This window comes from Phocoena sinus, chromosome 1, assembly GCF_008692025.1.
Source record: "Phocoena sinus isolate mPhoSin1 chromosome 1, mPhoSin1.pri, whole genome shotgun sequence".
In the NCBI taxonomy this organism is placed as follows: Eukaryota; Metazoa; Chordata; class Mammalia; order Artiodactyla; family Phocoenidae; genus Phocoena; species Phocoena sinus.
The window spans coordinates 117,363,942-117,390,779 of record NC_045763.1 but is presented as its reverse complement, the minus strand read 5'-3'; the positions used below and the strand labels follow the sequence as shown (position 1 = coordinate 117,390,779).

Sequence of the window (26,838 nt, the reverse complement as noted above, 5' to 3'; positions counted from 1 at the left end):
TGGGCAACTAGCTTGCTCTTGATTACATCTCAGGATTGAGAGCTCACTACCTCACAAGGAGCCCACTCCTTTGTGTGACGGCTCTAATATTTGGGTTGTTCTTTATACAGAGCTAAAATCTGCCACCCTTATTTTCACTCTCCTGCTATATGACACCCCTTCAAGTATCTGAAAGCAGGAGTCTCAGTTTTCATCATGTCTTCTCTCCTTCAGGCTGAACATCCCTGTCTCCCTCCACCATTCCTGATGTGACCTGGCTTCCAAAAATTTTACTTTCTTGACTGCAAACCAGAGTGGCCAAGGAGGATCCTTTAAGCACTCTGAGTGTGATAAATACTCCGACTGTGGCCTGATCCATGCATAAGAGAGGGCTCGCCACTTCTCTCTTCTGGCCATGATGCTTTAGCTAATAGGGCCCAAGATTACATTACATAAACATTTTTGGAAGCTGTATCACATTGCCTGTGGCCAACTAAAACCCCCAATTCTTTTTTCACCAGAGCTCTTCCATGCTGTGCTTACATAAGTGATTTTTTAAAGCCTAAATGTAGAACTTTATATTTATTCGTTTTAAATGTCATCTTGTTGGATTTTGGCTCATTTTACTTGCTTTTCAGAAGCATTTTGGATACTGACTCTCTCACCCAAAATATTACCATCCTTTCCAGCTTTGTCTCTCTAGAAAAATCCAACAAGCTCCCCTCCCTATCTCCTCCACCCCACCCTCCCCATATCTCCTCCACCTCACCCTCCCCTGTCCTCCTTGCTGTGGGCCTGTGTCCTGTTTTCTCTGTGGGGTGGGCACACCCACCGGGGCAAGTGATTTTCCTTCTACCCTGAGATCTCTCATATTCCCCTCAGCTCATATGCACCTCCGAACAAGGGAGAACGGAAGAGTGAACATTAGCTAAGCAGAGACTGGCTCTCAACATTGAAAGCCCTGCCCTGAGCAAACTTGGGGACATTCCTTTGTTCCTTTGGTGAAGACTGGCGTATGAAATGTCCGGTAGAGGAGGGGAAGAAGAGGCAAAAGGGACACTGGGGAGAGGGGCTGCGAGGAAGAAAGGGAAGGGCTGGAGGTACAAAGGGAGAAGAGGGTTGGGCAGGGACTTCTCAGGTACCAGCAAAAATGTGCCAGCCGGTGAGATGAGAGGAAAGGAAGCAGGGTGCATGGGGGAGGGGGAAGGAGTTAGGGGAGTATGGGGGTGGGGAGAAGGAGTGGGGAACACTGAGGCAGAGAGCGGTGAAGTAGAGGCTCAGCCTGAAGGGCCAGGAAAAGGGTTTGATGGCACCAGTCTGGGAGAAGTCAGCAGAGGGCAACACTGGCAACAGTGGCAGGAACTGCGGGGCCCCCTGCCGGGCCTTTGGTTATCCCACTCGCACTTTTCTTCTCCACTTCTGGATCTCAAGTCCCAAAGGACTCATTTCCTGCCCCTGCACTGGTCTTATCCTACTTGCTCCCAAACCTTTCACTGTGTAAGCCTGAGTTGGAGGTTCTCACATCACAGGTACATTGCTAGTTCCTTCTGGAAAGGGGTTTGAAATGTGTAGATCATCTATCCTTTGTCAGTGGAAACCGACGTGGAGAAACTGAGGCAGAAGTGAGCCCAGCTATCAACCTCTCCCTAAGGTCCAGCCTAGGAATAACTCAGGCCATGGAAAACCTGTACCATCACATGCCAGGGGCCTGGACCTCTCAGTACCGAGAAAAACCCGGAACCTAAGCCTTCCTTCCTACTCTGCACCCTAAATGCTGAAGCCAGACTGCCTGGGTCCAATCCAGACGTGGCCACTTATTTAGCCTATGACTGTGGACAACTTAACCTTTCGCTGGGGCAATTTCCTCCCTGAAAAATGAGCACAGTAACAAGAAATTACCTTCATGGGGCTCCGATTAAATAAACCAGGAGGTGTAAAGTGCTTTGGAGCCGTGCAGGGCACAGAGTTAAGCACTGGGTGTTGTCTATTATCATTACTGTCTCCTATTCCCAGTGACACAGACCTCTCAGCCCAGGGCCCCAGGCCAGGGCCACTTCGGAGGATTCCTCCCAGCTTTCTCTCGCCTCTCTGGGTGGGTGGGGGGGGGGGGTCACTCTTTTCATACACCCCTCCCAACCCATCTCATCTCAGCTCTCATCCTCCACCAGCCTCTCCATCCACCCCACACACACCCCACCCCGCTTCCTCCGCCCTGGACCCTCTGGGTCCAATTCCCCGCCCACCCGCTCCCCTCCTCCCCCTGCACTTCCTCCTCTCCCTTCTCTTTCAGCCCGCCCGCACCCGTGGCTTCCACCATGCCCTCGAGGATGACGACGATCTCGAAGTCGTCCCTCTCGAGGGCGCGGCGCGACGCCTCCCAGAAGGGGCTGGCGGCGTCGATCTCGTGGCTGATGACGAGCGGTGAGACGAGGAAGAGGCGGTCGTCGCCCGTGTCAAAGCCCACGCTGAGGTCGGTCTGGTGCAGCGGGATGAACTCGCCCTCGAGCGTCTGGCGCGAGCGGATGAGCTTGGCGCGTATGGAAGCCTCGACTATGTGCGACGAGCGCAGGTCGCCCACGCGGAACATGAGGCAGAGGCGCCCGTCGCGCAGCGACACCACGGCGTGCGAGGAGAAGACGAGCGTGGCGGCGCGCTTGTTGGGCTGCGAGATCTTGACGAACATGCAGCCCACCATGAAGGCGTTCACCATGGAGCCCAGGATGGCCTGCAGCAGCAGCAGCACGATGCCCTCGGGGCACTGGTCGGTGATGACGCGGTGCCCGTAGCCGATGGTGGTCTCCGTCTCGATGGAGAAGAGGAAGGCGGCCACGAAGCCGTTGAGGTTGTTGACGCACGGCGTCCACGCCGTGTCCTCCAGGTGCTCCAGGTCGCCGCGGCCGTAGGCGATCAGCCACCAGATGGCGCCGAAGAAGAGCCAGGTGAGCGCGTAGGCCAGCACGAAGAAGAGCAGGCTCAGGCGCCACTGCAGGTCCACGAGCGTGGTGAACAGGTCGGTCAGGTAGCGGTACGTCTCGCGCACGTTGCCCTGCTGCACATTGCAGCGGCCGTCCTTCTCCACGTAGCGCTGGCGGCCGCGACGCCGCGGCTGCTCCTCAGGCCCCGGCGAGAAGGCGGCGTTCTCCTGCGCCATGGCCGTGGCCACGGCGGGGAGGTCACGGCCCGGGCGGCGGCGGCGCGGGGCCTGGAGGGGCTGAGAGGTGGGCCAGATTAGCCGAGCCGCGGGAGAGGCCGAGACGTCCGGGCCTGCGCCCAGGGGCCGGGTGGCCCAGAGCGAGTCCCTTGCTGTGTCAGCCTCAGCTTTCCGCATCGGTAGAATGGGCGCAATACACACAACCCTAGCCGTCCCCACCCCCAGCTCACAACACCGTGAAGATCAAATGGGATAGTGTGTATGAACTGGATCGCACTCTGCACGACTATTTTCAGGGAAACGGGGTACCAGAGGTCTTGGTCCCACTGCTCTAACTGGGCTGTGCAGCACCTCATGGCCACCCCCAGGCGAGAGGCCCAGGCCAGGAGGGAGTTTCCTGAAACGCTTAGACTGTGGGTACCTTCGAGGCAGGTGCTTAATCTTCCTCTCCCGTGCAGAGCCCTCCCTGCCCGAAGGCCACCCCCGCCCCACTCCGCCCTGGCTGATATCAGGCAGTCCGCTAATCCCTGTCTCCGCAGTTCAACCTGCTGTCTAACCAGGCTCTTTGGAAGTTCACCTGGAGACTGACACAGAAAGTCTTTCCCATTCCTCCCTCCTTGGACCTCGCTTACTCTACCCCCTCCCACATCTTCTTCCTCTCAACAAGCTTACGAAGGAGAAATGGAAGTGGTGGAAAACGAGTGAAAAAATCTCCAGTGGGCAAGGGTTGAACATTCCCACCTTGGGAAATTCCTACTGGAAATCCTCCCTGAGGACTGACCATGATCATTGCGGCTGTAGCGTCAGCCCCATTTCCCCTAGGTTATTTCCACAGTGGAGACAGCCTGCAAATGGGCAGGAGGACGGGAGAATATGAGATCAACACGGACAGCCGGGGTAAAGGAAGCACAAAGTTCAAGGTAGGCTTGCAGCCCTCTAGTATCCTGTTCTTCATGAGCCATTAAATCAGATAAGTGATTTAAGCACACACCTTTACCTCCTTCCTCCCTTCAGTTCGCCCCTCCCTCCTCAGCCTCCCACCTCCCTTGACTATCTTTAAACAGCCCCCCTCCATATGCCGCAAAGCTCACATTCCAAGGGAAGCCTACCTGATTTTGCTTTAAGTTCTTCCCCGTGAGGAGCTCTCTGAGCTGCAGGCTGCCCCGAGAGAGACCCAGAGCCCTTCCCTAGGCACCCAGGGGCCCCTAGGAGGTATGGCTCGTATGAGGAAAGGTTAAGAATTCAGGACTTTTCAACTTTCCCTTCTTCTTGGGAATCATCCTCTTTCCCCACTCCAAGGAAACCTGGGCTGGCTCGGGTGGGGTGATGGAGGGGAAGAGTGTGACATAAGGACCACAGATGGCCTGGACGTTTGACCAGGTCCTGGGGAGAAACTGCCTGGGTATGTAACTCCAAACCCAGCACTCTCGAATTTAAATTCTGGAGTGAGGTGTTCTGCAGCCAGACCTTTGGAGGCTCTGGTGTGTGTGTGTGTGTGTGTGTGTGTGTGTGTGTGCTGGGTAGAGGGCAGGAGGAAAAAACAAAATGAGATGGCTTGGAGCTTAGGGGCATCCCTTACATTTCCAGGAGGAATCAGGGGACACAGGATCCAGGAACCCCAATGCAATGGCAGATTAGGGTCTTCCCCTCCCCCAACCATGAGCTTGCTTTTTCTCTTCCTGCAGCCCACGATGTCCTCGACTGGCTTAGAGATCACAGGTCATTCAGAGAAGTACCTGGGCCCACTTATTCCAGCTTCTGCCAAGGTGGGCTTTCGGATGTTCTCTCAGGGTCTTAGGTAATCTGACCCCCAATCTGCCTGCTGAGGCAGATTTATCTGCCCAGGTGTGGGGAAGAAACGCCAGAGTCTGATGGCCCCCAGAACTCTCTCACCCGCCATTGCCCTGGGAATCTAGGTGAGCCTCACTTTGATGGTGTTTTATCTCCTGTCTTCGGGCTGCACTTTCTCAATGGGTAAGGAAAGGTGTGAAACTGTTGCCTCTACCTCAAGAGCAAAGACTCGATTTCTACACCTTCCCTCCAAAGAGTCCTGTTCCTCCAGCCTATTCCTCCTTATTTCATGTGCATGCTGTGTCCCCTTTCCAGAAGACCCCAGTGCTGCATTTTCCTGGATCTCCCTTTCTCTGGCTAGAGAGTGCTGGCCAGCAAGGGGGCTTATTTTTTGGAAGGGGATCGGGCGAAAACTCCCTCAGGAACCAGCTCTTCCCAAACCCCCACTTGCCTTGGAAATAGGGGCCCAAACCCAAGTCCCCTGGAACTCAACTCACAGCGTGTGGAGAGGAGAGTAGCCGGCAGCAGAGACCCCTGGGGGTGTAGCGTCCATGCCCCTGACACCGCCTCCCCCCCCACCCCAGCCCCCTTGGAGGGTGGGAGCCGCAGGCACCGCTGTTTCTCCTAAATGTAGCAGCAGCTCTGACTAGGACTTGCTATCTGTGTCATCCGCACTTCCCAGGCTCCCCTGCTCCTCTCCTGTTTCCACAGCAACCAGTCTGGCGACAGCTCTAGAGCATCCCCCTCCCCTCCCCAGTCCTGGGTACCACTAGAGGCTGATCCATACGCCATAGCTATTTTTAGCCAAAGTTCCTCCTCTTGGACAACTCAGAGCTCGCCTCCTCACCCCCTCAGGAAAACAAAACAAAACAAAAAAGAAAAGCTAGCATGCTGACTCTTTCCCAAGAAGCTCCTTGCTCTGGGAAAATACAGGCCTTGATGTGTTTGGGAATAAGGCATTTGGTTTCCTAGGGATTCACCTCCAGCCGGGCTTCTGGGTGCATGTGCTGCTCTCGGGTCAGGCCTGCCATCACAGTCTCCGTTTTTGGAGAGGTCACCCTGATCCAGAAGAAGGTAGCTAGAGGGAAAAGAGATCCACCCAAGGAAGGGAGGTAGGGTCAGAGGTTCTAATCTTTGTCACTGATTTGCGATGTGACCCATAGGAATCACTTCCCTTCCCTCAGCCACAGTCGCTCCATCTTTCACAAGACGTGGATATGTGCAAATAGCCCCTTCTGCCTACTTTACAGGGCGTGCAGATGGAATGAGGGAATATAAATACAAGGGCTTTGAGGAGTAGTTTCTTAACAGCAAAAGGTCTAGAAACAACCCAAATGTCCAACAGAGAGAAAAGGCTAGTTTAGGGCTTACTAACTCTTCATTCAACAAATTTTTGTGGAGCCCACGTGCCAGGTAATGTGCTAGGTGGGGCTGGTTACAGAAGTGGATAAGTCCCTGGCCACCAGGAGCTCATGGTCCAGTGGGGGAGAAAGATCCATAAGCACAGAATACTAACACTACTCCTGAGAATTGATTGAGCATCAGCTCTGAGCTAGACACGCACCTTATTCAACAACCCTGGGCGATACCCTATGAGACAGGTATTATTTTCTCTATTTATAGATGAGAAAATTAAAACTGAAAAAGGTTAAGTGATTTACCAAATGTCACAGAGTCGGATATCGGCAGAGAAGTAGTCACACTCATACACCTGTGTCACACCTCCATGCTCCGCTCCCTTGGTAATGCAATATTTGTGGCAAAGCAGTCTAATCAGTTACGATGTTCGTATATGTAAATGTGCATGCAGGTACGCTGTTACATAAAAACCAGGACACGAGAGTATTCTTTTTTATTTTTGCCCGCAGCACCACACGTCTTGCAGGATCCCAGTTCCCCAAACCTGTGCCCCCTGCAGTGGAAGCGTGGAGTCCTAACCACTGGACCGCCAGGGAATTCCCCAAAGTATTCTTATAAACTGATCATAACTGTATAGAAATAGCTTTAGGAATACTGATAAAAATCAGGGAAAAAAAATTGGAGAAATGGAAATACTTCCATGTTTATTTTCCCCAGGGAAATAATTAAAAGCAGAGAGTGGTAGACAAATGCCAGGCGTTGCTAGTATCAGCATTATTATACCCGAGATATTGATCAGTTCTCCAGCTGCCTTAAAGTTGGAACAGGAAGATGTGAGCTAGAGAAGCAGGACGATATAGAAATGGATACCAGCAGGTAAAAAGTCCCTGGAATGTCCTGGCAAGGTGGAAAAGGTGGTGTTGAGTAATATAGTCTCAGGAGGCAGTGTCCTGGATTCAACCGCCAACTCTGTCCCCTATTGGCTGGGTGACTTTGAGCAAGTTACTTAACCTCTCTGACCAGTTTCTTCATCTAAGAACTGAGAACAGCTGTATTATCCATCTCTGGGGGATTGTCATGAGGATTATATGAGGCAGTGGGGGCACACTGTAAGTACTCAGTAGATGCTAGCTATGGTCTTCCTTCTTCTCCTCCTCGTCGTCTTCATCCCAGGCATCTCCTGAAATCTCCACCTACCCTGTGCCGCCTTCTTCTGTGCTGGTGCCACCCAGTGAGACCTGCAGGGGGCACTCCTGGTACACCGCCCTCCTCTCCCAGCCCTCTCGCCTGTGTTTCTTGTTCCAAGTGGAAATATCGAGTTTTCAGCCCGAGATTGGCATCAGGAGGGCTGTTAAAGCCCCAGTCAACATCCCCGTCTCCTGGGCCTGGCCCTGTCACCTGAGCCTTGGGACTGCTAGCCTGCCCTTCTCTGTCCTGCCAAGCAGCTGCTCACGTTGGTTCCACTGTGCCAGGAGCTCAGAGAGAAGAAACCAAACTCCTGGGCAAGAACGTATTTGCATAGAACTGGCCCCATTTCCTGGAGGGGGAAATCACAGGGCTGGCAGCGTCCTCCGGAAGATGTATCAGCCAGCCCCCTGCCTCAGTGCAGGCTGCCTTGAGCGCGGCCTTCCTGACAAAGGAGAACACCACCCCCTCCGCTGCTTTATGGATCTGGCAGGTCCTGGACTTTGCCTGGTATCTAACCTCAATTCTTTGTTTATCATTGAACTTGAACAGAGTGAGGGAAAAAAAAAATGTTTTCTTAGGTACCAGGATACAGAAAAATAAGCAGGATCCTAGCTTTCAGGTATTATGAAGTAAAGAAAGCAACTTTACGAGGAGTCAATGAAATATGTCAGTACAGTTGTGACGATGGGAGATTGGGTTTGGAACTGGAGAATGCTGAGGGCGGGAGGGGCACAGCTGGGGCCACACTGCTGGTCTATAAAGAACCTTGGTACAAAGTAGAAAAAAGGAACCCCCCTCTGGGCATATGCACTCCTTATGGCATGTAGCAGGTGGTACTTCAGCATAAAAAAAAAATAAAAAGGGGAATCCCTCCAGTAGACACGGCTCCAAGCCATGATGCAAGGAATGGCAAACTGAACGTGGTTCAGTCCTCAGTTTGCCCCCTCAGTGGGTGCCTTAATGCAGTGCACAACCCGTACAACTGTATGTGGCAGCCTTGGGATCAACCAATCTGGGAAGATTTCCTTGAGCAGTATCATGAGACTTCTTAGGTAAAAGGTTGGAGGTGGGAGAGGAAGCATGATGGGGAATACAGGAGATGGCTGAGGATATGAACTTAATGGAGCAGGGCGGCCAATCAGATAGATTATAACAATTTCTATAAATTCAAGGGAGATGGGGCCCTAGAAAACTCAGAGCAGAGGGAGCGTAGGTTTGCAGGAGTGAAATGTGGCTGGATATTAGAGTGAAATTGGGAGAAGCAGAGCACAGACCCAGGACACACGGAGCCCCACTGGGCTTCTGAGGCTGAGGGCTTTGCTGGTCTTCTGGCTGAGTTCAGGAGAGCAAAAGGATCAGAACCTTCTCATACACAGGTCTATCTTGCTTTATAGGACTGGAGGAAGTAGACCAGGATTTAAAAGTCACGGACGTTAGAGGTAGTCCAGAATTAATCCTCACTTTACAGGTAAGGGATGGGTCCCAGGCAATTTACAGACAAGGATGGGTCCCAAGTAATTTACAGGTAAGGGATGGGCCCCAAGAGCATAGACAGAACTAAGACCCAGGCCTCCTGGCTCCTGGTCCCTGGTTGTTTCTTTATTCCCTGTCGCCTCCCTCCTACCACAGTATATTGGGTGTTTTAATAGAATTTCTGTCCATTGGACCCAATTAGAAAGGTACTAGAGAAACCACCTAGTTAAAGAAATTCTGGATAGAACCCTTTGGTAATGTGATTAAGCATCCCCTAACTTATGTCTTATAAATGCAAGTTCTTGTAAATTGCATTTACTGAAAGGAGGTGGTATACCTAAATAATGATCCATTCATGCCTTGGTAGGGGGTGTAGCTCAGGCCCTCTCTTGGATTTCTCCTCTGTGGTCAGGATTATCCAGCTATTAGGTGCCCCACTACTAATGGAAATTGCTCAGCCTTGTGGGGCCCGAACACTAAAATGCCCCTCGGAATCCTGTGGGGGGCGTTGTCAGTATCTCCATTTCCAGCCGATCCCTCTGACTGTGAAATGTTGCCTGTTCTGAGCCTCCTCATGCCTCCTGACCCAAAGCTTCCCTCATCCCTTCCGTCCGCACTGGCTTTTCCCAGCAGAAGCCCCTCATACTGCTGCCCACTTGTGGATTCTTCTTCCCAAACAAGTTACTCACCCCTTACTGTCCTCTGTGTTCTGAAGGAGCCCCTGCCCTATGACAAATGAGGTAAAAGAAGAGATGAGGCCAAAGTTGGGAGGAGGGAGTTAGAAAGGAGCAACTGAGAATAAGAAAGACAGAACTTGCTGAAGTGAGGAAACAGAGGGGTGTCCTTAAAAAGAGATGGTTCCCCTAACTGCCATTTTGTGTGGGAACACTGGACATCGCAACCCTGGCAAATTTTTCATACCGATGTGTGCTCATATGGACACGTTTATGTTTCAACCATGCAAAATCACTCTAGGATTACCTCGAGACAAGCTTTGGAGTTCAACGTGCGTGGATTCAAATTCCAAATCGAACGCTTTCTAGCTATGTTACCATAGGCGAGCTGCTGAAACTCTCTGAACCACAGTTTTTCCATCTCAAGTAACATGTATATCTTGCGTAGTAAACACTCACAAATATGAATGCCCTATGCCGTTTATTATTGATTTCCTATTGGGCTCCTAGTGACTGTTCTAGGACTTCTTTCTTTTGTAAAAAGACTTCGAAATTAAAAACTGACATTTGATACGTACAGAGGAATGTATACATGATGGATATCTGTGTATATGCTATAAAACGTAATTTAAGAACAAAAGCTCGATTTAAATCACTCTTGTAAAATTAGAAACTTACAGCGCCGTTCAAGCTATCTGTGTCTTTTTCCACAACCTCTGCACACCTGCTGTTATGGAACTTCTAAATGCTTTCTAATTGCTCAGTCCCACCGCCACCCTGAGTTTCAGTAAATGGCTTTTTTGAACTACAGAAGAGTGAAAACCATTTGGAAGGAACTTCTGCAGAGACTCCTTGACCACCAGGTATCTCTATCTGCTCCTGCCCTTTGATTCTTTCTTCCCTCCTCTCTCAGAGGAGTACTCCAAATGTCGAGCTGAGGAGTTTGGACTGCGACCTGCAAGCAAGGGCCACCAGTTTGGGGTTTTGATCCAAGGGCACAGGGACTGACATTGTGAATACAGGTTACCTCTTCCTTTGAGACTAGAGAGAAGGGTGAAGGGTGGGTCAAGGTCCTGGGCTGCTAGTGACCTTCCTGATCCTGACAGTAGCCGTGAAATGAGAAAGGATATCCTAGAGACATAGAACAAAGGGAGACTTGACAGAATTTGGTGGTTTTGTTGACATGTCAATGGATGGAACATAGGGTAAGGGTGAAGATGATTTTTAGCTTTTTAATCTGATCAACTGGGAGGAACACAGAAGTAAGGAAGGAAGTCATGAGAACTCCCAGCCTTGAGGAGGAAGAGGATGAGTTCAGTTTGGAGCCTGTCCAGGTGGGAGTGGAAATCCCCTGCCAGCCACTGGAACTGTGGAGGTAATGCTCTAAAGAGAGCCTAAGGCTGAAGGTAGAGATTTGGGTGTAACTCAGGAACGATAGTTGGAGCCATGTAAGTGACGAAGGGTCCAGGAGCAGGACACGGAAAGAGAACGTAAGACTGAACCTTGGGTATTGGAGGAGGAAACAGCTGTAGGTCGGGGTGCGTAGGGGCAGTGGAAGAAGATGAGGCTGGAATGGCACCAGGTCCAGGTCATAAGAGGCCTTCTGTTCCACGGTTAGGAATTTGGACTTTACTTATAGACAATGGGCAGTCTATGGAAAGCTTAAATCGGGAAGTGACACCGTCAGATTGGTGTTTCAGAGAGATTGGTGTTTCTTCTTAAATGAAGGATTTCATGATCTGACAGATTATTAGAGTGGAGAAAGACTAGAGGTAGGCATTAGAAGGCTGCTGTAGTAATCCTGGTGAGAGGTGATGGGGTCCTGGACCACTGGCATGATGATGAGATGGAGAGGAAGGGAGTGGGATTTATGTGATTTAGAAGGTAGATGCGTTGATTAGATAAGGGAGATGGGGTGAGGAAGAATGAAGTCTAGGATTGCTGCCATGTTTCCTCTTGAGTCAAACCACTTTGTTCACCTGCTGATTAGTGATCCTAAAATTCTGCTCTACCTTTGTCTCCCCTCTGCTCGAGAAAACTTCATTTACTCTCCATTGCCTTCAGAGCTGACCATGAATGGGCACAGCTCTATATTTACTAGAGGTCTTCCCCCACCACAAACGCTACGCTTACCTTCAGCCCAGTGGCCCCCCACCCCCGCCATGGGGGCTATTTGAAATGGACATTGACCCGTCATAGGGCGTCTAGAGGCTGAACTGAACTAAAATGTCAAGTGCCTTTCCTCTTGTCCCCCCACTATGTATATCAACTCAATATGGTAATACTGGTTACTGATTAGTAGTTAAATATCTACGATGAGCAAAAATGGGGAAATAAATGTTTTCTTCCTTAATACATGCCAAGAGTGGGAGATTGTGGATAAAAACCTCTCAAAACATGGATTCCGATAATGAAAGAAGTCCTTCGTGATGAAAAGGTTGAGAACCACCACTCCGTATTCTGGTCCAGTGGACCACTTTGCTGCTGTTTCCCAAGCAGACTTGTATTTTTCCTGTCCTCCCAGGACTTTGTGAATGCAGTCACCTCTGCCTTAAATGCCCTCCCCGCCGTCTCCCCGTACCTGAATCCTCTGCATTCTTTAGGGGCCTTATCGGATGGATGTCACGTCTGTCCTCCCACATCTGCAGGACCCCCTAAGTAGAGTGATCTTTCCCTTTCTGCTGCCTCCAGCACCTCCTGGGCACTTGGGCTACGTGTTCTGCCCTCTCTCAGACCATCCACTGCAAGCGGGAATGATGTCTGCGCATTTCGCATCCAGGACCTCACCCTGCACTTAGAAAATGGCAAACAGCATGGAAATGGTGCTGAAGGATATAACCCCGTAGTCCCGAGCCCGCCCCTTCGGCGCTGCCTGTCGGGCCACTGGGCCGGTCCTGAATTCATTTCCACCTCATTAACTCGGCCCCAGGTCCGCCCCCGCCTGCTCCCGCTCTCTGTTCCCCATCCCTGACACGACAGCCTCCTTTTTCTTCCTTCTCTCTTCCCCTGTCATCTTGCCAGCTCGGCTTCTATCGCTTCGCCTATCGTCTCTCTATTTCTCCCTGAGTCTGTCTGGGTCTCTGTCTTTGGGTGTTGCTCTCCGTCCTGCTCCTCCAGCTGTCTGGGGCTCTGCTTCGTTGCCCCTACGCCCCACCCCCTGCCCAGTCCCCTCCAATCCCGGCAGCTCGGGCCTGGCGCTCCACATTCCCATTGGCCTGTCCGGAGCCCCCCGCCCCCGCCCGCCCGGCCCCTCCAGGTCCCTCAGTTCACGCAAAGTTTGGCTCTGCGCTGCGGAGGGAGGGGGCGGCCCGGCCCGGCCCAGCTCTGCCCCCGGCCGGCCCGACCCCGGCCCCGGCCCCAGGACCAGCCCTTATCTGATCCCGGCTCCGGGTTTAAGAGTCCTGGCCCTGCCCGTCGCACAGCTCCGTTCCTCACGCCTGCCCTACCCGTCTGTCCGTCTGTCCCGCTGCCCATCCGAGGGGCCACTCCACCCTGGACCCAAGGTAAGACCCTGGCCCTGATGAAGGAGTGCTGCCGCCGCAGCCGGGGTCCTGTCCACCTCACTCTCCAGAGATACCGGGGCCCCCAGCCCCTAGGTCCCTACCCTGACTTGCCTCAGTGGTACCGTCCTATTCCCCAGCCTCCCACCGGGGCGGCCCCAAACGGAGCCTTATAGGAAGGGCTCACCAAGAAGGAAACTTTCCCAAACTGGTCACCTCAGCACTTTCAGCTAAGAAAGGGGCTTTCCTAATGCTCCTTCCTACTGGGCAGACCTTCAGTTGCATCACAGCCCTCCAGCTAAATACAGTGACCACCACATATAACCGTGCACCCTCACAGGCACTGCAGACAGCGCCCCCTCTTCCCGGGATCATCAGGTTACTCCCACTCCCATGCCCAGCCCCTCTTCCCCCTCCCCATGATGTGACATTCACATAGCGACACCCACTGATCACTAGTTCAAACAGGGGAAGAAAACACCTACAGCTCAGGTTAGGGAGATGTAGTAGCCTGGTGTGACTGGGACCCCTGCCCGCCCAGTTTCTTCCCTTCATTCCAACTTGCCTCCCACTTCAAGACACCTCTCCCCATTACAACCCTCCTCTCCTCGCCGCAGCTGTTTCACACTGAGATCACCTGGAGGAGAGCAGCAGGGTCACCTCTGCTAGAGTAAGAAGGGCAGATTGGGTTCCATAACATCCACCCTCCAGGTGAGATGCCCCTTCCCCATCCCATCCCTTCTCCCTATCAGGAACTAACCAAGGGCACCTGCGTTAGGAAAGAGACAGGTTGGAACTTCCTGATTTGAGGGAGAAGAGTTGAGCTCCAGGATGCATGGAAGGACAAAACTGGGGACGAGTGCGAGTAGGACCTCTTGTATCTTGAGATCTCATGCTTGTTAATGAAGGGCCCCAGGCACAGTGAGGCAGATGGGGGAGTGGGGGTGCGGAAGAAGCCAGTACAGATTTGGACCCCAAAGGAGGCCTAGGCTTAAAGCCTGATTCCGTTGCTTATTGATACGTATTCTGGCTAAAGATTTCTGGCCCATCTGCCTTGGCCATGGTGCTTGAAATATTTTTCCCCACCAGGACTGCTTTAGGCATTTCTGGATGGGAGGGAGATGATGTTGGGAGACTTGGTGCGCTTCTGTGAGGAGGGACACTTGTTTAGGCGTGACGAGGGCCTGGAGTGGGTATCAGGAAACCAGTCTGAGAAGGGACCAGAAGCTACTCTGCATTCCATTCAGTTTCATCTTGAAACGCTGTTGCTAATCTCCAAGGATTTCTGTTCTGTTACGTGTTCCTGGCATGATGGTGGGTACCATCCTGTGCAGGGCTTGTTAATTCCTCATGGTATAGGCTTGGTACGGGGGACCAAGTGTAGAAGCAGCCAAGTGTCCTGGCTTATAGCTAGTTCTTCAGGGAGGAGGAAACGAGGGAGGAGGGGGAGGGAAGGCATCATGCCAGGGAGAGGGGCCAGGGCTGGTCTGCAGAGGCAACAGGCATGGCCCAGGCAGTGCCAACTCCTCTTCCCCGCCCTCCAGTCCTTTGGTGGTGGTGGCGAGGGAGGGAGAGAGGGGGTGTTGGGGGGTGATCTGGGCCAGTCCAGCCTCCCAAAGCCCTTGCCAACCTGGGTCCTGAAAGAAGCTGCTGTTTTCTGAGCCATCCCCCCGCCCCCCACCCGAGCTGAGCAGCCAACTTGTCTCAGTGGATATCAAATGGCAACGACTCCACTGAGTGGAGAGGGCTGGCGGGGGCAGGGTTAGGGTCCCAATCCTGAGGTTCTAATGCAGAATCCCACTGCTGCCCCCTACCCTGAGGGAAAAAAATCTGTCTGCCCAACATCTGCCCTACATGCGGTCCGTGGACACATACGTTTGTGTGGGAGGGTTAGTGGTCCAACTCCTGGCATCCCTCACCTCCTCCCTGTGCCCCACTGAACAGCACCCCATCCCCACACCTGCACCTCTGTGCACGAGCTCGTCTATAACTCCAGCCTGGTTGGCTTGGGCTAGAAGGGAAGGGGGTGGCAGAAGACCCAGGGGCTTCCTTCCCTGGTCCTCCTTAGGGACCAGAGAGGCTGGGACACTTGGATCTGGGTGGGCTTAGATCAAGTCCTCTGGGGTCATGCCCGAATTGATGGAATAAGGGGTTTAGGGCTCTGGGCGGCGGGGGGGTGAGTCATGCAGAAAGACCCACTTCTACAAAGGAGAAAAGACCCCCTGCATCTTTTAGCAAAATGCTTGGTTTCTGCACACAAGATGGAAGATAGGCCGAACCTCCTGGCATCAGTGGGGAGGGAAAGAGATGTTGGGCAATGGAGCCCCTCAACTTTCCTGCCAAGGGTTATTTAGGACGGAAGGAAAAAAGCTCCAGTCTCCCTCCCCTCCCCGGCCTAGATTCTTCTCTTGCCTGACTGGTCAGTGCTACTGTCCGGGTTAATGCCAAACTGTCCAGGATGGTGGTGAGGCCCTGGAAGGGGCAGAGAGAAGGGACAGTCCAAGGCACACTGCTAAGATGAAACTGCAGAAAGATTAGAGATGGGAGATCTGGAATCCAAGTGTTTTAGCACCCAGTGAAGGCTGGTTGGCAGGGGCGGCTCTTGGGAATCAGAGCTTTCTGAGTTTACCACATCACCCTGTCTCTTCCACAGGCTGCGTTCAATGCTTTTCTCCCTTCATCCAAGTTTAATATACGCGTTGCCACCATTTTCATGGAGACAGTGCATCTGAGTGGCCCCTCTTCGTCCCCTCCCCACATCAGAAGCTTGAAAGGGCACAGAGAAAGGGATTATGGGAAAAAGTCTCCCGTGGGTGTCTGCCAGCTGGGAGCTGGATTTGAGGTGGGGGAGAAGGGAGGGGCTGGCTCTGGAATGCAGGAGAGAAGCGAAAACTGAACTGGGTGGCCTGGAGAAAGCGGCTGGAGAAGCATGGGCTTCAGAGGACTGAATTAGCACTTCAGGCCCCTAAAAAGGTGTAGCATAGAAGGAGTGGATATGGCCATTCTGCTCCCCTTCCAATGGCAGAAGACCCGGGGAAAGGATTGGGGCTGCAGCTTGAAGGACTTAGGCTAGATTTCAGGAAGCGGGTCCATAAAAGGAAAGAGATCCGAAATGGAGTTTGGGAAAGAGAGGCAGACCACCTTCTGGACCCAAACTAAAACAAACCCACCCCCAACAAAAAAAGCCCATCATTGGGGGCTTCCCTGGTGGCGCAGTGGTTGAGAGTCTGCCTGCCGATGCAGGGGACATGGGTTCGTGCCCCGGTCCGGGAAGATTCCACATGCCGCGCAGTGGCTGGGCCCGTGAGCCATGGCCGTTGAGCCTGCGCGTCCGGAGCCTGTGCTCCGCAACAGGAGAGGCCACAACAGTGAGAGGCCCGCGTACCGCAAAAAAAAAAAAAAAAAAAAGCCCATCCTTAAGGCTTGTGAGGGGGAGCTGTGAAGCTCGGAGAAGCGCACGGATTATTGCAACAGTTGTCAAGAGGCTTCTTCTGGAGGGAAAGTGCGACGCCACAGTGCTGTCTGTCTCAGGGCTCCTTTCTGTTGTCTGAGAGGCAGAGGCGTAGTGGTTAAGAGCACAGCCTTGGAGTCAGACTTCCTGGGTTTAAAATCCTGCGTTCACTGCTTAGTAGCTACAAATGTCTCCTCAGCCTTACAATGGGGCTAATTATAGTTGAGTATTAAAAGACTCGATATTTGTAAAGGGCTTGGAGTGGTGCTCAACATGTTAAAAATAAAAAGTGCAGTTGTTGGCTGCTATGGTTCTCCCACCTCTGTGACTCTTTCTACTCCCTCATCTTGCCTGGCTCCAGGGCCTGCTGCAGCCCTTCTCTGTGGCTTTTCTGAGGTCTGTCCTAGGTCTCTGTCTCTCCGCCCTTCTAGAGTTTGGGAAGGTGGGAGAATTATCAAGTCGTTTAAGATGAGGTTCCTGTCTTCATTCCAACAAGGTGGGCGTCGCCTGGGTCTCCACGCCCCTGGGCCCTTCTTTCCATGAGTTTTCACCAAGCAGATGTGCTGTCTCCAACTTGGATTCGATAAATGTAACCGAGCTGCTGGGCTTCCCTAAAATAGTCTCTTTCCCCGTCTGGGTGACTTACGTCTTCCAGCCAAAGACGCCAGCTTCTCTCTACCCCGACATCTCACCCCTGTCCCTCCATGGCCCTGCCTCTTTCCTCCCTGCCCGCATTTCCCCCACAACTCCCCTCAGGTGTGTGAGTCCATCTCTTCTCTGCCCCCTGATCAGCCTGTTCGTCCTGTGAGCCTGGGTGCCCAAAGCGGCCTCCTTAATGATCTTCCTAACTTCCACCTTTCTTTCTCCTTGATTCCCTCTTTACTCCACACAGAATTATCCCTGGAACTGTCATGAAGCATCAGTTTTATCTTGCCCCTTTGCTACTCAGACGTCTCTGTGGGTTTTCAGATGAAAACTCCCACTCACAGTCTTCAAGATACTTTATATCAACCTTTCTCCCATCCCCTCCAGTTCCCCTATCTTTTGGGACCCCCATCGATTCAGACCTTGTCTTGGGGGAGCATATCCCATGGCAATCCCTGAGCCACACCCCTTCCACCCTGGGCCCTCACACAGGCCTACCCCTCCAAGTCCTGCCCCTCCTACAAATCTCCATCCTTCTGTTTCCCTATCTGCTCTGTCATCTTGTACCCCTTCTCCTCAGCATCCTGCCTGTTCCTTGTCCTTCGTGTCTATGAATTTGCCCGGGATGACCTGGACAGTGGTAATGTTGGAGGGGACATCCTGTCTCCTACCATAACAGGAGCTCTTCTAGGGTGGGGCCTACACCCCTGTCAGATTGTCGACTCCCTGAAGCAAAGGCATCTCTTCCCTCCCTGGACCCCTCTGCCCCCAGGGCACAGACTGTCTACTGACCAGCTTGACTCTAGGTAGGAAACCTTTCTGGTTGCTAATTCTGGGGGAGGACCCTGACTTCAGAGGTTTAGGAGTGTCCTAGACTAGGGTATATGTAAGACTCTTATCCAACTCTCTAGGGAACCTCCAGAGAAACTCCTCTCCTACTAAACTCCCCATCCTGTGGAGACAGTTTTACCCTCAGATTATAAGCAGCAGATTAAACGCTGCTGGCCCAAACACAAAAATCCACGTGGGTATCCACAGAACCTTTCTCTCCTCGCCAGGGAGGTCTGCTCCTGCCTGATGCTGGGCTTGTCAGTGGGCGTCTGGAGTGGGAAAGGGGCAGAGGCCAGAGTCCAGTCTGGGACAGCCCCGTTGTCTGCAGCATACCTCTGGGTGGGAGCCTGCAAGCTGGGAGACATGTGGGCATAGCTCTCAAGTCGGGTTAGGCCTGACCTTTTAGCGATATATCCTCAGCTCCACCCCCATCCTTTTCCCAACCACAAGACCCGGGCACACACCTTCTCCCCACATCTAAATCTCCCTGGTTGACCCTCTGTAAAAAAGACATGGGCAATGGCAAGAGGAAAGGGTGAGGATGTCTGAGTCTAGGGCAGTGGTTCTCAAACATTTTAGTCTCAGGACCCCTTCACATCTTAAAAATTATTGAAGACTGCAAAGCGCTTTTGTTCATGTGGATTACATTGATAGGTTAGAAATGAGAGGAAACTTAAAATATGCATTCATTCATTTAAAAATAACAGCAATAAACCCCTTTTGCATGTCAATTTAGATGACTTTTTTTTTTTTTTGTGGTATGCGGGCCTCTCACTGTTGTGGCCTCTCCTGTTGTGGAGCACAGGCTCTGGACGTGCAGGCTCAGCGGCCATGGCTCACGGGCCCAGCCGCTCCGCAGCATGTGGGATCCTCCCGGACCGGGGCACGAGCCCGTGTCCCCTGCACCAGCAGGCGGACTCTCAACCACTGCGCCACCAGGGAAGCCCTAGATGACATATCTTTAATGAAAAAATAGCTATATTTAGAAACAGACAAACAAAAGTCTAGTAAGTGGCATTGTCTCACATTTTCACAAATCTTTTCAATATCTGGCTTAATAGAAGACAGTTGGTGTTTCATATCTGCTTCTGCATTCAATATGTTATAACATCATATTGCAATGTAGCTTCTGGAAAACTCCATTGAACACTCATGAGAGAATGAAAGTGAAAAGAAGCAAATAACATATTAGTATTATTATGAAGATAGGCTTGACCTCATAGAGCCTCTGAAAGGGTCTCAGGACCCCCCCAGGGTCCCTGGACCACACTTTGAGAATTACTAGTCCAGAGGAACGTCAGAAAACAGTTTGGAAAAGCCCCAGGTGATTTGAACATCCTGGTTGATCTCCCTTAGCTGCCCATGGTCTTTTGAATGTTTTCACTAGGGAGGCAGTATGGGGTAGTGGTTAATCATGTGGGTCCTGGGGACAGACTACCTACTGGAGCCTGAATCTCAGTTCTACCACTCACCAGCTGTGTGACTTTGGGCAGATTATTAACATCTCTGTGCTTCAGTTGTCTCGTCTATAAAATGGAGCTTTTAAAAAGTGCCTACTTTTTAGAATTGTTGAGAATTAGATGATGTAACGCTAGAAAAGGGCCTAGCATAGTGCTAAATAATATGAGCTCTTATTAAATACCAGAGCCTTGCCCCTGAATCCACTGCCCATGGGCCCAGGAGGCAGTGCGATGCAGAAGTGACCTTTCCCAAATTGCAGGTGTGGGCTTCTTGAACCAGAGAGGAAAAGTGACTTGTGTGAGGTCCCAGGAAAAGTTAACAGGGTTGTTGGGCCCTGAACCCAGGAGTTCTAACTCTTAGCCCTACACTTTCCCCACCAGACTTTTTCAGTGGGGGAAAAAAACCCAAGGTCCTGAGAGGAGGGGAGCAGAACTTACCTTTCCCCCAGCAATCCCAAGTGTGCCATCCAGGGCCAATAGCAGTAGAGCAGGAAGCCTTGAGTTGAGGGCGGGTAGCAGGGAGGGACTTCCTGACCTCAACAGCAACTGAAAAAGGAGAAAGCAAGTCAGGAGAAGGCATTCCTAAGCCCAGAAGGTTTTTCCATCTTGCCTTGTGGGGAGCAGTTCTGTAAAGTGGCCCCAGCCCTCTCTCCTAAGGGTTCCTGGCCCAGGGCAGAGGAAGTCTGTGATCTGTGATCGGGCAACACTGCTTCTCCTGGGGTGTCTCTTTCCTGCTCACTGCCTGCAGCCCCCTCCTGGATCATTCCCTCCTCTCAGTCTCCCAGCACTCCAGGCTCTAGGTCCCTTTCCCGGTGGCTCCTGACCCTGCCCTTTGTGCTGTGGTGCCACGGGCAGTGCATGCACCTTGGGAAGGGTGCCAGTGGGGGTGGGGATGAGGCAGATGGGGAGACAGACGAACACACCAGGGGCAAGGGTGGGAGGAGCCAGCCCTGGCTCTTTGGCCTGTCAGCCAAACCCCCCTGAGCTGGGCTGCAGGCACCACCTTGTCAGAAGCCTAAATACCCCAAACCCCAAGCACACACCCTGAGCAGAAGCATTCTGGAGGGTCAGATCCCACCAACAGCCCCCGAGCCTGAGGAGTCGAGCCTGAGGAGTCGGGGCGGGCTTAGGTTTGAGACCTTGCTATCTATTGCTCAGTTTTTCCTCTGCCACCCACACAGTTCCCTAGAATAGATGGGAAAACTGAGGCCCAAAGTGGGTGGGGTCAGGCTGCGCACGTGCTTCTTTCCAGAGTCCAGTTGGGAGGAAGGGGCCTGGCCTCCCACAGCCCCTCCTCCCCCATCCCTCCCAGTCCCCCTGGTTTTTTCCATTTGGAAAGCCCTTTTTGGCTCGTGGCAGGTTTGGGGGCCCTGGTCTAGTCTCCCTCCCCTGTCTCCTGGGCAGTGTCCCCAGGGGAGCCCCCGGGGGCTGAGATCTCTTCAGTCTCAGCCTTGGCCCACCCCCTGCCTCCACCCGCGAGGCCAGCATCCCCCCCAGCCCCCGCCCCTGGGCTGTGGGACAGGGAGAGGGCCGAGGGGCTGGCTCTGCATACTAATGTCCTGCCCATTGTCAAAGCCCCTTTGTGCCCCGGAGCTCCATTGAGGCGCCTCCGGGGCGGGCACAATGGGGGCTCTGTCCCCGAGTTCCCCCAAACAGTCACCTGCTTTCAGAGCCTCCCCCCGCTCCCACCCCCACCCGCCCCAGTGTCCGGAGGGCCCAGCGAGCTTGGGGGAGTGGGGCCAGAGCCAGGGGGGATGGGCAGGAGGCGACCCCTCCCCCCCTTCCTCCCCGGGCAGGCTGGGGAGATGGGCCCAAGGCCGGGAGAGGCCCCGACTTACAGGGGGCGGGGGTGGGGCAGTCTGTGGATGGACTTGGAATGCAGGTTCCGCGAGGCCGGCCAAGGGGAAGGGGCACTCAGCCTGCCCACTCCTCGGTTCCACATGCCCGGCCGCCGCGGCCCGTGCCTTCCCGCCTCTCCTCCTCCTCCCACCACGAGGCTCATATATGCAGAGACACACAGGCACACGCTCATGCATGCGGCCCCACACACGGCTCCCGGACGCACGCCGGAGCGGATGTGCCCAGACCCAGCAGGCCGACTCAGGTACACAGACCCGCACCGGCCACTCGCATATGCACCAGCACACCCGCCCTCCATCCCCTTTGCACCCCTTCCGCCAGCCTCCAGCCTCAAGCGGCTCAGCACCAGCGCCCCAGCCCCCGACCACCCCCCACCCCGTGCCCTCGCTGCCCCCTGCTGCTCCAACACAGGTTATAACAAGTTTGCACTTGTTGTGACCTCAAGAATGTGGCCCTGGGGCGGGGAATGTCCCGCTGCTCCAGACCGCACTTGCTTATACGTTAACCACGGACACGGTCTCTGCTGAACCGTGAGCACGCCCGCCCCTCCCCCCCCATCCCACAGAACACAGAGAGGTTTGGTGAGCCAGGACCCCCGCCCCAGAGCGGAGCCAAACAAACTGAATGGAGTGATGCGGGAATGACCAACCCCAGCCTGCCCCAGCACCGGCCCAGGGCCACCAGCCCTTGCATCTGCCCAGTGCACTCAGGATCACGGCCTCTCACCACCCTGTGAGGTAGATGGCCTCGTTATCATTTCCCCGTTTTATAGTAGGGCTCTGACAGGTGACATGACATATCCAGGTGGCAAGACTGGGACTCCATTCTCGAATGGAAGTCTCTTGCTGCTGGGTGTTTTTCTGGGTTGTATTTTGCGGGGGAGGGGTCACTATGCCTCTTGGCTTCACTCAGATGACCCAACCCATGTGGAATTTTCACAGAGTTATCTTTTGCCCACCTTCTTTGGGAAGAGTGGGGGCATGTTGGGGTTGGAGTGGGGGAGAACAATGGGTACAGGGACCTTAAACAGGATTCTGCGTCCAGAAAGAAACTCAAAAGTTCACCTTGACCCTTGACTGCCTCTAGGCAGGGTGAGCCTACCTCCTTTCATTTCCTACATTCCCATGGGCCCCATTCCCACTGCTGATGGATCACTGGAGAGAGGAGCCCCCTGGCCTTCTTGGCCAGGGTTTGGAGTTTGAGATCTCTGTTGATTATAAGTCCTTCACGACACCTGGCTCTGACCTTCCCTGTTAATATCCTATGTCTGTATAAGGATCTATAGGGCATGTCTATGCCTCTCCTACTATTCTGGTCTGGGGCATCTTCTGGAAGCCTGGAGCAGGTACCCTAAAAAGGGAAGGGATAATAATAAAAGATTAAAAAAAAAAAAGGGAAGAGATGGAGGGCTTACCAGGACCAGGACCCCGAGAATTTGAGGGCTGCTTGCATGATGGTGTGCTGGGACCTGGGACGGTTGATGGGGTCACAGTTGCAGAAACCCCATTAGATGGAGAACTAAGCTGATATTGGTTTGCTCATCTGCAAATGTTATCGAATGCCCATCTCCACGACGTTTCCCTTACATCAGAATTGCAAAGACCCCTGCAGGGCCCTTCTATGCCTTAACCCCACTGCTCACCTAGCGTGCTCCCCCGCTGGCTGCCAGATTCTGCTGAAGCGTTACCCATCTGTCTTCCTCCATGCAGGAACACTCCTCTCCCAGCCCTTATTCTCTGGTGTATTCTTCTGACTCCAAGTGCCCTTCCAAATGTCCCCTGTTGGAGAAGGAGGCCTGGCCAAAGGACAGTTTCAGCCCCTCCAGCTGCACTCAGGCTCGGGGTGGGGGGCTGGGGGGGACAGTGAGACAGCCACCTCTGAATCTAGTTCTGCATCTAGTCAGTGTCGTTGGGCCACCCCTGCCCCCATCCTTCTAGTCAAAGGAGAAATGTGGATAAGGAATAAGTGGCAAGTTGGGGAAGGGCAGAGAGATTCCCTCCCAGGGTGACAGTAGACCCCCCATCCCCCCACGCCAGGCTTCTCTGTGTGAGGGTCAGAGGTTGCTCTTCAAATGTGGAACCTGAGAAGGAAAGGGAGTGGCGAGGACCCCTGTCGGGGAAGGTTCAATTCCCTGAATATGTATCAGAAGCACAGGGTGCCTATGGGGCTCCATCTCCACCAAGGGTAAAAATAAGAACAAATTCCTTAGGCAGCAGCAAGTAAATTTTGACTTAGCAGGAAGCATTTCCTGGGTATAAGGGATTAGCAGGCAAAGGGGAAGGATGGGAAGAGGTAGAAGACTCACTCCCCCTGATGAGAAAGAGAGGCCCAGCTTAGCTGCCTACTGAACAGAGGTTGGGTGGCCTAGGAGACATTTCCAAAGGGGCTCAGGGTCCCTGTGGGCCATGGACTTCCAGCTGTCTCAGATAACTCCCTTGATCATTTCCACAGCCCCTAGCAGAGAACATCATTGAATCTGCCCCTTCCCAATGGGCCCGCTATCTGCTGTTTCTTCTAGCTCTTCTTGTTGTCATATTTCTGGGCCAGCTGCTGTGGGGCAAGGAGATTCCTGAGGCCTGCTGATGGGAGGTGCACACTGGACACCCCTAGGCTGGGGCTTTGGTTGGAGGGGAAGAGCTCAGTGGATAATGCTCCCAGGTTGGCCCTTCAGGACCCCAGGGTTAAGAAAAGATCTGGTAGGAAGAGAGAGCTTTGGGATGAAGAAGAAAGTCAGGATTATTGCTCTGATTCTGGTGCTATAAGCCGGCTGTGTGATTGTGGAAAAGTTACTCAACTTTTCTAAACCTTGGCTTCCTCTTCAGTGAAATGAAGGGGTTGAACAGGATGACCATGCGGGCCTCCCAGCGCCGACATGCCATGATGATATGGTGGCCAGATGAAAAGTGCAGTTTAAGTGGGCCTGGGTTCAACTTGCAGTCACCTCTTCCTTACTAGTGGTCCTTCTGGACAAGTCAGCTAACCTTTCTGAGTCTGGTTTCCACACATTCACATGAAGGCAATGGCATTACCCACCTCTCAGGGAGGACAGGATGACGCGGTACGCGGAAACCCAGCACAAGGGCTGAGGTGGGGAAGTCCGTAGCACGTGGGGACACAGAGGGGCAGCAGCTCACACTGGGGCTGTGGGCGTCTGGAAGGGCTTCTCAGAGAAAGTGACATCTAAGGCGAGGCTTGAAGGAAGGGTAGAGATTGACCAAGTGGAGTGGGGAGGGGAAGAGTGCTTCACGGAAGAGGCCCCATTGTTTGCCAAGAACTGTTGGTAAGAGAAGGCATGGCCCGTTCAAGCACTGGGAGAAGCTTAGTGTAGCTGGCGGGCAGAGGCTGTGTGTGAGGGGTGGGTGGAGGACCAAGAATGCTGATGCTGGAGAGGCCAGCTTATTACATACTCTGTCCCACCTGTCATTCTAGGGGCTTGCGAGTTGGGATCCTTCCACTTGCCCTCCATCTTTCTTTTCCTACTTTTCTTTCTCCCAAGCTCAGTCCTCTTGTCTTTGGTCACGTGGGCACCAGGAAGCACTGGGCTTCCCAGGAGGACCTGGTCGGTCCAGGGAGAAGGAGAAGCTCTATCCATAGTTGCCCGACTCTGGACCAGTTTGGGGTCCAGGTCTGGAGTTTTCCGCCTCTCTCCTTTCCCACGATGAAAGAGGGATCTGCCCCCTGCAGAAGGCTCTGGGTTTCTGGCATTGAGGCTCTGTGCTAAGCACTGAGTACCCACTGTGGGCCCTCCCCCACCTGGCCCCTCATGAGAGAGAGACACGAGAGTGTTGATGGCAGTGGGCTGAGGGCAGTGTGGAGTGAGAACTGAGGGAAACTAGAGGGAAGACAGCTCTTCAGCCTGGAGTAAAGGCGGATGGAGAGACCGAGTCACTGCGCGCAGCTGTCTGAAGGTTGACGCTTTAATGGGAAGCTCGGAGGAAGGACTTCCCAAGGATGAAGCAGGTCAAATACCAAAAAGGGAGCCTGAGGGAGGGTAAAGAAATGTACAATATCAATACTATGGGCTCTTTTAAGCCAAGAAATACTTAGACAAAGCTCTATACTAGGCACTGAGGAGGTCACAAAGATGAACAAAACACAGGCTAGGAAGCAGTTCAGAAGTGATTCTCCTGATTGACAGGAGAATCATTGACAGGAGGGGGTAACTCTCCTGCCTCCCCGCCGCCTACACTGCCTCTCGGACCCTCCACCGACTAGGTCCAAGGCCTTGCTCATCACAGCCACACAGCTTCTAAGATCACAGACGAGAAAAGGTATAGAGAAGGGTGCTTCAGCCGGGAGGTAGGTCAGCCTCCCTCTCTTCTCTCAGGTGGGGAGCCCTACTGGTTCCAGGACCCTAAGGAACCGGTCCCATCAGGTTGGCCTCTCTCTGGTTTCTCAGATTCTGGTGGCAGATCTGGTGACAGCTCAGTGGCTCCCTGGCCTCCACCCCAAAAACCTTATCTTCTGGGGCCTGGCCATCCTGGGCTCCTTAAAAAATTTAAAAAAAAATTTTTTTTTTTTTATCATTTCTTAGTGAGTTATTCTCTTAAGGCTCCATCAGCAGGTGGAGTGGAAGACCCCTCCCCCCCTGATGCCTTGGGTAACCAAAGCATTATCCTCCTTCAGTGCCTGCTCTGTCTGGAGGATCCGCACATCAATGCCTTGTTTCCTGAGGTACTCCACAGTTGATGAGGGTACCTTTGAGGCCTCACTCATCCCCTGGCCAATAACAAGGGTCAGCACGCCTTTCTCGACAACTTCCTGCACATCTGCAGGCTGCACACCAGGAGAACACTCAGTTCTTGTTTCTCTCCAGTCCCAAGCCTGACTTCCCCCTGGCCACACTTTGCAGTCCTTACAGATTTTAGTAGAGCCTGGTACTTTCATTTGCCCCCTATGAGAGGGAAACAATTTCAGGGGAAGAAGGAACTTAACTGAACTCCAATGCCCTCTCTTTTCAGAGTTACGATCCCAAACCTCTCCGTGTTTTACCCCTCATCCTGGGCTTTGAGCAGCCTGCCAGCTGGCTGGAGCCACCAAGGGGAAGCAGGAGGGCAGGGGACCAAAAAGCATGATGTAGGAACTGAGTTCTATGTGTCATCCCTCACTAAACACCTTTCCTACCTCTTGGCAGGTTGAATGGGTTTTGGAGGGAGCTTTACCTTGGGAATTATGATGGAATTATAGGGAGGTAGGATGAAGGAGGTGGGCTGGAAGCCTCCTCCAATTCCAGGGCTGTAGTAAGTCCTACCGCATGAATCGCTGTTACCCTGGAGAAAGGACAAATAAGGCAGGAGGTAGCTGGACCATCACCAAGCCCACGTGGGTGTGGAGAGGCAGCATGAGTGAAGGTCCATGGGACTTGGAGACAGAGGGTCCGGCTTTGCCATTAAATAAACATCAGCAAGTTACTTTACCTCTCGGAGCCTTAGTTTCTCTAATTTGCTAGATATTTTTCTTTCATCTGCAAAGTAAG

General features: G+C 53.0%; 2 protein-coding genes across 3 annotated transcripts in view; one reads left to right on the top strand and one right to left on the bottom strand.

The window, feature by feature from the left end:
- Window positions 1–26,838, bottom strand: part of KCNJ9 (potassium inwardly rectifying channel subfamily J member 9) — a 55,503-nt gene that overhangs the window by 3,348 nt on the left and 25,317 nt on the right. The window contains exons 2-3 of the mRNA XM_032648084.1: window positions 19,941–20,048; window positions 2,281–3,190 (exon numbers count right to left, since the gene is read on the bottom strand). Of these exons, the coding sequence (XP_032503975.1) occupies window positions 2,281–3,130 (850 nt within the window). The 5' untranslated portion in view covers window positions 3,131–3,190; window positions 19,941–20,048. The remainder of the gene's footprint in view (window positions 1–2,280; window positions 3,191–19,940; window positions 20,049–26,838) is intronic.
- KCNJ10 (potassium inwardly rectifying channel subfamily J member 10) overlaps window positions 12,986–26,838 on the top strand; it is a 32,494-nt gene continuing 18,641 nt past the window's right edge. For both annotated transcript variants that reach the window (XM_032648098.1, XM_032648107.1), the window contains exon 1: window positions 12,986–13,118. The gene's annotated coding sequence lies outside the window, so the exon portion shown is untranslated. The remainder of the gene's footprint in view (window positions 13,119–26,838) is intronic.